The sequence below is a fragment of the Eimeria acervulina genome, genomic scaffold (genome assembly GCF_000499425.1).
Source record: "Eimeria acervulina Houghton genomic scaffold, Eah_scaff263, whole genome shotgun sequence".
Classification (NCBI taxonomy): domain Eukaryota; phylum Apicomplexa; class Conoidasida; order Eucoccidiorida; family Eimeriidae; genus Eimeria; species Eimeria acervulina.
Genome location: NW_013548160.1, coordinates 30,763 through 42,100, shown reverse-complemented (window position 1 = coordinate 42,100; position 11,338 = coordinate 30,763). Strand labels below are relative to the sequence as shown.

Here is an 11,338-nt window from a genome sequence, read left to right as displayed (position 1 = left end):
AGCATCAGCAGCATCAGCAGCAGCAGCAGCAGCAGCAGCAGCAGCAGCACTTAAGACAGTACCTGAGTAGAATCTGCAGCTGCAAGCGGTGGCATGCGTTGCCTTCATTCGAATTCCAACTCAACCAAATTTTTTTATTTTTTCTCAAAGAGCCGTCTCCAGAACAAGGGACATCACATAATACAACATCAAACTTTATTGCTGCTGCTGCTGCTGCTGATGCTGATGCTGCTGCTGATGCTGCTGATGCGGCTGGTGCTGCTGCTGTTGATGCGGCTGCTGCTGATGCTGCTGATGCTGCTGGTGCTGCTGCATTTGTTGATACTGCTCCATTCGTTGCTGCTGCTGCATTTGGTGCTGCTGCTGCTGCTGCTGCCGCTGCAGTTGCTGCTGCAGTGTGTTGCTGCTCTTGCATAGGACAGGAGTCATCTACTTCTTTTGCTGCTCTCTTTACTTCAAAGAGTGTAGGAAAACATTGAGCAGAGTGCGATGTCACCAACAAACAGGGGGAATAAAGATAATGTAAACGATGCACCAGCCTGTACACCCCAAAACCCTAAACCCTAAACCCTAAACCCTTGAAACCCTAAACCCTCGAAATCTTAAACCCTCGAAACCCTAAACCCTCGAAACCCTAAACCCTAAGCATTCAATACTGAACCCTAAATATTCAATTCTAAACCCTAAACCCTAAACCCTAATTATTAAAGAGGGGTCAATAAAGAGAAAAGAAAACAGCGAAGAGAAGACAGAGGGCAGCTCTACCAAAAATAAAATAAAAAAAGAAAAACAAATAAACTAAAAAGAAGAAGAAAAACAACAACAACGATAATAATAATAATAATAGTAAGAATAATAATAATAAGAATAATAATAATAATAATAATAATAATAACAAAGGAGGAAAGAGACAAAGAATAGTAGTAATAATAATAATAAAAAGCAGTAATAACACCAATAATAATAATACTAATACTAATAATAATAATAATAATAATAATAAAATAAATATATTTAATTAAAAATAAAGAATAGAAGAATTTCAGGTGTATTGGCAGCTCCATACATGTGACAGCGCCCAACGTCAGCGTCGTTCGCAACAACAGCACCTTCTGAAGAAACAAAACAAAAACAAATTAATAAAATACTATTAAATAATAATTATTAAATAACTATTAAATAATCATTAAATAATTATTAAATAATTATTCAATAATTATTCAATAATTATTCAATAAGGAGTAAATAATAAAACAAAATAATAAGATTGGCGCATCAATGACAGAGAGACAACTTTAAATAAATAAATAAAATTAATATATATATATACATATATATACGTATATATATACATATATATATATATATACATATAATATATACATATATATATAACAAAGAGTATAATAAAGAAAGCCTATAGAGCAAACAATATGAGGTGTACATAAATTTCAACAGTAAAAAACAGCCAGCAGCAAATTACTAAGGTGTACATGCACTTCAAGTATAAGTAGACATTTGTCTATTATATATATATATAATAGACAGCAGCAAATTATTGAGGTGTCTATACACCTGAATAGTATGGGCTTACTCGGCAGGGCTGGCCACGAGTTGTCACAATTTATTTTTTCTCTTCTTTCTCTTTCTGCTGCTGCATGCAGCATTTCTATCAACTGGGATGTCTTAGAACCAGGAGACGCACATAAATCTAATATCAATGAATCTCCCTGCAGCAGCAGCAGAAGAAGAAGCAGCAGAAGCAGCAGTAATAGCAGTAGCAGCAGCAGCAGCAGCAGCAGAAGTAACAGCAGTAATAGCAGTAGCAGCAGAAGCAGCAGAAGCAGCAGTAATAGCACTAGCAGCAGCAGCAGCAGCAGAAGTAGCAGCAGTAATAGCAGTAGCAGCAGAAGCAGCAGCAGGAGCAGAAGCAGCAGTCGCAGCAGCAAAAGCAGCAGCAGCAGCACCAGCACCAGCACCAGGAGACACAGCAGCAGCAGCAGAAGGAGCAGCAGGAGACAACAGCAGCAATCGCGAGTTTCCCTCGGCGTTGCTGCTGCTGCTGCACCCATAAAAATTATTACAAATAAACAAAACGAAGCAAACAGCAAATAAATAAATAAATAAATAAATAAATAAACTGATGAATAGATAAATGCAGTAAAGATACGAACAAACAGACAAACAAAACAAACAAACAAACAAACAAACAAACAACTGAACAAACAACTGAACAAGCAAATAAAGAAGAATAAAGATATTTATTATTACCCTAATATAATGCTGAGCAAAGAGCGCTGGGATCATAGAGACAGTCTCCTGTCTGTACACTCCGCCAACGTCTGTCTCTTCAATTAAAAAAGAGTGAAGAGACCTAAAAGAATATGCAATCAGCATGCAAATATATATAACAGAAACAAATAATATTAATAATAATAATAATAATAATAATATTGTTATTATTGTTATTATTTGTTTCAGCAGCAGCAGCAGCAACAGCACCAGAAGACACAGCAGCAGCAGAAGCAGCAACAGCAAAAGCAGCATCAGCGGAAGCAGCAGAAGCAGCAACAGCTCCAGCAGAAGCAGCAACAACAACAGCAACAGCAACAGCAGCATCAGCAGAAGCAGCAGCAACAGCAACAGCAACAGCAGCAGCAGCAGCAACAGCAGCAGCAGTAATGCATACAGGAGAGGTGCATGCGTCCTGAGTGTATGTCTTGCAACATCTAACTGAAATGCTTCTTCGCCTGAGTTATACCACCGTAGTGGCTGCAGCACTTCTTTTAAATTAATCTTTTCTACTTCTTTATCTTCTGCTGCTGTTGCTGCTGCTGCTGATGCTGCTGCTGCTGCATCCTCAGCCTGCAAACTGACAAACAGCAAAACAAATATCTGCAACACGCAAAGATGAAGAGTTAGGGTTTAGGCTTTAGGGTTTAGGGTCTAGGATTTATGGTTTAGGGTTTAGGGTTTAGAGGGTTTAGAGGGTTTAGAGGGTTTAGGGTTTAGAGAGGGTTTAGTGTTTAGGGTTTAAGGTAGAATTAAATTAATGCTGCAAATGCAAATACCTTTTAATAATATTTTTAATAAAATTTATTAAATATTGATGATGAGGAGCGAAGAAAACCACGCGAAATGACACTGGCAGGTCTTTCTGAAGAAAATTTATAAACTTTTCCCAGTCCTCTATAAAGAAAATAAACAAATAAATAATTTAATTAATTAATTAATTAATTTAATTTAATTAATTAATTAATTAATTTAATCAATTAATTAATTAATTTAATCAATTTAATTGTTTATTTGTTTATTTGGTTATTTGTTTATTTGTTTATTTTTTGTTGAATTTATTTTTAAATAAATAATTATTGCACAAATAAAATAATAAATAAATAAATAAATAAATAAATAAATAAATAAATAAATTGTTTAAACTTAAACAGTGTAATAGACACAAATATTAATTGAATGCGAGGCAGCGGAAAAAGAAAAGAAAACATCAGCAATAATAAAATAAAATAAATAATTTGATTTAAATAAATATATTATTTTTTACCTTGACTAACAATTTGCTGCTCTTTATAATAAGCAGCAAATTTTTCATTTTCTTTTCTTACAAACCCCTGCTTCCATACACCTTCTTCTCTGCTTTGTTTGCTGCTGCTGCTGCTGCTGCTGCTGCTGCTGCCTAAATCCTTCTCGTTCTTCTTCTTCCATTGATGCGCCTTCTTCCCCATTCTAAAATGCTAGGGTTTAGGGTTTATGGTTTAGGGTTTAGGATTTAGGGTTTAGGGTTTAGGGTTTAGGATTTAGGGTTTAGGGTTTAGGGTTTAGGATTTAAGGTAGCTCCTGGGTAAGGATTTAGGGTTGAAGATCAGAATATAGAGAAAACAAACCGCATCTGAGGCCACGACTAATAGGGCTCACCGTCTAGGGTTTAGGGTTTAGGGTTTAGGGTTTAGGGTTTAGGGTTTAGGGTATAGCGTTTAGGGTTTAGGGTTTAAGGGTTTAAGGTTTAGGATGGAAGAGGCGTGCCGAATATAAACTTCCGTAGATTCAGCGATAAATTCGATGAATTTAAATATCTTTATTTATTAAGTTGTGGTGTATAGGGAGAATAAAACAAAAAAAAACAAAGGTAGCAAACATGCATGCATGCATGCGATTGATTCTATTTTGGATTATTTTGTAAATTTTAAAGAGGAATATCAACATAAATATATTTAAATTAAAGTTAAATTTAAAATAAATTATTTATTTTCTATTTTTTAATTAAAATAATTCAATATCGATGCTGGCCGTGGGGCTCTGAAACTGCTGCATGCATACAAAACAATGTGTAGGGTTGCTGTGCATGCATTCTTCTGTTTATTTTGTTTGTTTTGTTTGTTTTGTTTTGTTTTTAATAATACTGGTTTATTAATACCTATTAAAAACCTGTCTCTTTGTTTTTCTTTCCTTCCTCCTACCAACCCTAAACCCTAAACCCTAAACCCTAAACCCTAAACCCTTAAGCCCCCTTCCCTTTCTTCCTTCCTATACAACATCCGTTACTATTACCAGACATTTTTAAGTATTTTTAATTTATCTCTTTGCATGCGTTTATCTGCATTATTTGCACGCAACTGCATGCACACAACAGCAGCTTCTTCTGCTTAACTTTCTTCTTCTTTTTAAAGCCGCAAACTGCCTACTCTGAATATCTCAACAACAACACCACCAGCAACAACAGCAGCAGCAACAACAACACCAAGAACAGCAGCAACTGCAGCAGGAGCAAGGACGCCAGCGGCGACGCCAGCAACACCAGCAACAGCAACAGCAACAGCAACAGCAGCAGCAGCAGCAGCAGCAGCAGCAGGAAAATGGGTGGTGTTCTGTCTCGCGAGTGTATAGAGAGCCGGAGGTCTCCTGCATGCAGGCGTTTGAAGCAGCTGTTTGCTGCTGGTTATTGGTTTAGTAGTAATCTTCTTTGGATTTTATCGACATCTGCTATTTGTTTAGTTGCTCCCGTTATATTTTATTATGAACGCGAGTGCCAGATGTTTGAAATGCAGCAGCAATTCATGGAGGCGCAGCAAGCTGCTGCTGCAGCGCAGCAGATGCAGCAAATGGCAGCAACAGCTACCTAAGAACAGCAGCAGCAGCAGCAACAGCAGCAGCAGCAGCAGTAGCAAGAGGCTGGTTGCTTCTGATGTTCTTCAGGGCGTGTTGCCTAACAACGCACAACACTGGCTACTATGACACCAGCAGCAACAGCAGCAGCAGCAGCAACAATTGCAGCAGCAACTGCAGCAGCAATGTGGGGATTCATCTATTGAATACTGAGGCCACCCTGGAGGCCCCCTACTTTCTCCTCAACAGCAACATCCGCCTTGAAGTGCATGCATGTTGTTCCATGCATGCATGCATGCACCCATTTGCTTGCACTTGTTGCTGTTACATACATGTATGAATGCTTGCATTTGTTGTTGTTGCATGCATGCATGCATGCATGCATTGGGTGTTGCATGCATGCATGCATGCATGCATGCATTGGGTGTTGGTGTTGAATTCTTTTTGCATTTGTTGCGACGACTTCTTTTCTCGTTTTTGTCTCTATCTCTAACGGGCGATGAACAGAGACGGGGATAATATTTCTTTAAATATTAATTATTATTAATATACTAAATATAGTTCATTGCTTTTTTCTTACAAATATAATCTATTATTATTTATATTCTTCTCCCCCTAGCTACCTAGCCATTATTACTCGCAGTACTATTCATTTAAATAACTCTTACGTTATTAATTCAACTATAAGTATGCTATATATGCTATATATATATATATATTTATATATACGTGTGTAGTATATATTGCATACTTCTATATAAACAAATATGTATATATAAATATATGTATATGTTTGCTGCTCTTTTTAAGCGTGATCCCCAACCTGGCTTTAAAGGCACTTCCTCCTCTGTCTAGCTAGCCTATCTAGCTGCCTAGCTAGCTGTCTAGCTAGCTGACTGTACAGCTAGACTGGGTGTCTGTGTAGCTAGGAAGGATTTGCTGTTGCATTAACAACGCTGAATATATTCATGTGTGCTGAGTTGCGGGTTGTCTTCTTCTTTCCTCTTTAAGGAGGGGTGCTGTCTGTGTTATAGGCGTCGTTTGCTACATGAAATAGCAACAAATATAATTAAAGAATATAATTTAAATGACTTAAATATCAGAAAATAAAATACCTGTCTATAAGATTGTTTTTATACCTGTAAAAAATGACGAAGAGGAAACCAAAAGGCCGAAAGTCTCAGCCTAAAAAAGACCTCCATATGTTATCAATGCGACAACATATTTAAATATTTAAATATTTAAATATTTAAATATTTAAATATTTAAATATTTAAATATCCAACTATTTAAATAGTCGTTGAGTAATTACATACTCCACCTGCACTTCCTACGCTGTTGACAGCCAGTTAGGGCTCGCCGCTGTAGCTGCAGCTACTGTGGTACATATAAATATATACATACATTTATATATAATAGATATATATAATAGATATATATATATATATATGTATGTATGCATGTATGTATATATCATAGACACCTACACGACTGTGTATTTCGGTGTGCCTTATCTACAACAATATGCAGTAATGCATACACCTCAGCAGCCAAAGCAAGTGCCGCAATTTTGTGTAGAACATCGTTGAGCTGCTGCATTTGTTTGCATTTTTTCGTTTTCTTCTACTGCAGGAACTCCATATGGATATCCAACCATCCAATTAGCGCATACATACATGCGGGCTGGGTCTTGAGGGCTCATAGTGGCATTCTGCAAAAGAAGAAAAAGACAAAAAAAATCAAAAAACAAATAAGAAGCGCCACCCTCTCTCTATGCAACGCGCACTTCACAAAGATAAACAAAGCCAGAAAAAGCTACAAATAAACAAAGCGGCTGCGTCAGCAAACAAAATCGAACATCAACACCTATATGAACAGCACCTATGAAGCTGCATAAAGAATAATACTTTACTATTTATACAGTACTAAATATATAGTTGAATAAAAAGCCCTTAAATGAATGCTTACTACATATGGGTGGTAATCCATTTTATATGAAAGAAGATCGCGATAATCGTATGTCGGAGTTCCTAATTTATCTGCAGGAAGTGGAGGGTACTGAACTTTGCAAACGGGGAAGCCAGAGAGTCTTGGGCCAACGAGTTTATCATCGTGTACACCTAAATGTGTAAAGAGACTGACGAATTCGGGGCTTCCTTTAGAAGACGACGGACGGCCACATGCGCTGTCAAGATATCTGCAACTTTCCTTTGTATACCCTGGTAATGATGTTCCATAATCTACTGGGGCTGTTGGAGGCCTCGGCTGTACAGACGGGTCTTGCAAATGCTGCACTCCCCAGGTGCGTATTTCTGGCCGGCTTTGGAAGAAGCCAAGAGGAATAGTAAATGTTGATGATAGTGTGCTGAAAATGCGAGAAAAAGTACTCTCCTCTCCTGTAAACAATAATTAAAACAAACGAACAAACCCGCAATCATGCATGTGTGCATGCATGTATACATCCACACTTCCCCCTACACTGTGCACAACTTTAAACAATTCTAATCAAAAAGAGTCAAAAGGATTCTGCTATGCGCAGTGTGAGTAATGCAATAAAAACTGTCAAGGTACAGGAGCCACTACAGTAAAACAACAACACATGTACGCTGTAACAAGACAGTGTGCATGCGATATTCCTCTTGATCAGCCAGGAGCACCAGTACAAGCCGGAATATTAGACTGGTGGCAGCGGCGGTATAAACCTACTATAAAAGGAATCTAAAGACTCACCAACTGATTCTAAAGACTGTCGTGCCTCTTGGGGTCCTCTATAGACCTCAGAGCGGGGGGTTTCGCTTTGCATGTTCATTGTCGATTCGGAAGGCGGAGGCAGGCGAGACGAAGTCAGATCCAGTGAATGTGGAGGTTATATGGGAGTAAACCTCTTTCGCCGTGGTTGTTAACAGAAAATACAATGGAAATACACCTGAATTACGCCTATGGACTGGCGTTTAAGGGAAGATTCCTCCTGTGGAAACCGCTTTGATACCGACGATGGTCCGAGACGCTTTCGACACTGTGGAGGATAAATGTTGAAAAGAATAACCTTTCTCAATTGAAACCTTCAATTTTTATACCTATTACCTTTGAAAATAGAAGAAAATGTGCACTTTTGGAAACGCATGCTTCCCAGGACAGACGCGACAGGAACAGGCGGCTAGCTGTACAGGAACAGGAAGCAAGCATGCAGAAGAACCACCAACCGATCACCCCATCCAACCTCAGCTTTCTGAGTTTTCTCCTCAAATCGAAGGACATTTTTAGATATTTTGCTGCTTTCTACCTGAGAAATGGTGCATTATTCATGCATAACTCTTGCCAATCGGTTGGTGGAGGAGGGGGTCCCACTTGGCATGAATGGCTCTAACCTAAGAACAGTACAAAATGTGGAAGAAACACATCTGCTACGAAAACAAGTTCATGACATTAAAATAATATTACATTTTATTTTCTGCAGAAAAATTCCCTTTGTTTGTTTCCTATTGCACTTGGCTATCTGAAACCACTCGCCGGAGTTCTTCCGATTCATTGCATTGTCTCTCTTTCAGGAAATGTTTATTCGAAAGTAATTGATATATACTCATCGCCACGGGCTTGGGTTTTTGAATTTTTAATGTGTTTGCTGTCATGCAAGTTTATGCATCCAAACATCTGCTGACGCCTACTATCTGCAACCCACTGGAAGTAACCTGAGTAATGCATGCATACTGTATATATTTGTGTGGGTTTAATATAAGCATAAATATAAATATATATATATATATTATATCTCAATGCCTTAGTCACATGTTTGCGTGAGATTCACAAGTAGAGTAGAGACACGTAAATATTCGTTTCCATACAGCAGCTGACCTCTCTCTTATATCCAGGAGGGCTGACTGCAGAGGCACATGTTCCGACGCTGGCAGCGATGGAGGATTTAATTAATTAAGGATTTAATTTTTCCTCAAGTGCATGCATCGTCTGCTGCTGCAACTCCTGCTGTTAAGAGGCACCACCACCCACAGCGGCCTGGCCACCTTTCTATTCATTCACGAACACCGTTAAGAACTGTTACAAAACACTTCCTTAGCAAGCATTCATTAACCAACATATCCAGAAGAATATATTCATAAAGCTACTTACATCGTAGCAAACACTTCTACGTGCACAGCTACAAAGGACTGACAAACTGCAGTAACCGTATATTGAATGTGCATGCATGCAGATCATGCCTGTATAAGTAAAATGCAGACATCTCTTCCTTATTCATTGGCTTAGATAAGCTCCCCGTGCTGAGACTTTTGTAACTTCCCCAGTCTTCTGGCTTATTTCTAATAATCCTACGAAATCAACAGCGCTTCATGCGCCTTGAACTCATTAAGCAAGGTAAAGGCAAAAAAAGACTCTTTTCGCATTCTCCATAAAGGAAACAATGTCATAATCCGTTCTACTGCCGTTAAAATAATAGCCGTCCTTCGGTTATTCCACGTGCGCACGCATCTACGCTCATCAGGCTCGTGATACATGAATATGCAACGAAATAATCACTCGTTTGACTTGTAGATCTACAGCACATGGGAAAGAAAGAATGTACTTAGAGTTTAGGGTTGTGGGTTTAAGTACAATCGACCAGCCGCCCCTTGCTTGTTGAATGAGGCTACGGGACGCCTTCAGTTGGCAAAAACAGTGCCACTTCGAGCAGAAGAAGGAAACAAAAAAATTAACATAAAGAACCACTAATACAGAATGCGGATGCTGTGCAGTAGACTCTGTTGGAAGGCCTGCTGCATATGATGGCCCCTTAAGCCGCGGTCTGAACTGAGTGCTCTTTAACTGACGACAGAAGACCGTCGCCGAGGTCGATATCCCCCTGCACGTCTGCAGTTGATGATATTTTTTTAAGGATATCCAGTTAACAAGGGAAGGCACGCATGCAACATGAGATGCAGGTTTCTGTCAAGCACGAGTACGCATGCATGCATGTGTGCATGCATGCATTCATGCATGCATTTACAGCCATTAGAAAGCAAAAAGGAGGGAGTATAATTTGCGTTCGCCTCTCACTTAGCTGGAATTGTTGCATCCACGCGAATGCTCCGCCTGCGTCCTCGCCCGTCCTCCACAGGCGCAGCGTTCTTCTATTGGTACTCCATCTAAGCACTTGTCAATATGATCTCCACATCCTTGCCTGCACAGAAGCGGGAATCCAACGACAATACGTGCAACAAATACTGCTTTCCTCTCGTTATAGTTGTTGGTTTAGTCTTAAATGAAAAGGTAATCATCTAACTTCATACCATGGATGCTCCTTTCCCTCTTAACTGGAAACACGAACTCTCGTCTCGTGCACACAGACATCAGCGTGCTAGTAGCTATGAACACGTGCAGCGGAGGATTCCGTAATAGGATTTTAAGACTTTTCCAGTATAAGCCGAAAAACAATAATTTATTTTTGAAAAAACAGGGGCGTTGGGTGCTCAATAAGTGTAGACTTTCCATGTAAACTTCCCACAGGCATTGCAGGTTACGCGGTAACACATTGTGGTATCCCCCAGTCTTGTATATAGCAAGGGAAAGCAAGACCTGAATTCCAACAGAATAAACCAAATAAATTTTCAACAAAGTTTTCCAACAGGGAGAGATCATAATCAGGGAGAGATCATAATATGAGAAGCTGCACAAAAATATCTTATTTTTGGTCTGTCAAGATATCCAGACATCATGAACCCAACCAGCCCCAGGATGCCTTCCCCTTGCACCTCTTTCCGTTCTTCTAGATCGAAAGCGCGAGTCAAATCAAGACATTGCTGTTTTTCATTCAAATTTGTTGTTGGTTTTTAGGGAATAGGGAGATTTATTGCCATTTTCCCTGCAAAGAAGCCAAAGTTTTTGCTAGTTTCCCCTAAATAAACTCCAAGTTACCCCTGATTTTTTCCATATATATCAAAGCTTGTGCTCTTCTTTCTTTTATTTCGTTGGAATTGATATAGGTGAGTGAGGCCGCTGAGTTGTTATTCATATTTGACGTTGCAGCTTTTGTCTGTTCACCTTATCTATACCCTTCTTATCTATTGCGATAACTACGATTACATAAAGTGAAAATATCGCACCTGAGCAAATTACGCCTTCTGCAGGTTAGTTTTTTCTTCTATACAAGAACAATGCGAATGATTCTATGTGGTTTTGCACTTAGTTGAAACGAGAAAAGAAACCCAGAACAACACTCAAGCAATAGAAA

General features: G+C 38.8%; 1 protein-coding gene across 1 annotated transcript; it reads left to right on the top strand.

Annotated features, from left to right (window-relative positions):
* Nucleotides 1-1,720: 1,720 nt before the first annotated feature.
* On the top strand, nucleotides 1,721-2,074 carry EAH_00029400 (hypothetical protein; the record flags this gene model as incomplete). The annotated part of the gene is made up of 1 exon (XM_013392598.1): nucleotides 1,721-2,074. One exon carries the CDS (start codon nucleotides 1,721-1,723, stop codon nucleotides 2,072-2,074), a length of 354 nt encoding a protein of 117 aa, XP_013248052.1.
* Between the last annotated feature and the right edge of the window lie 9,264 nt (nucleotides 2,075-11,338).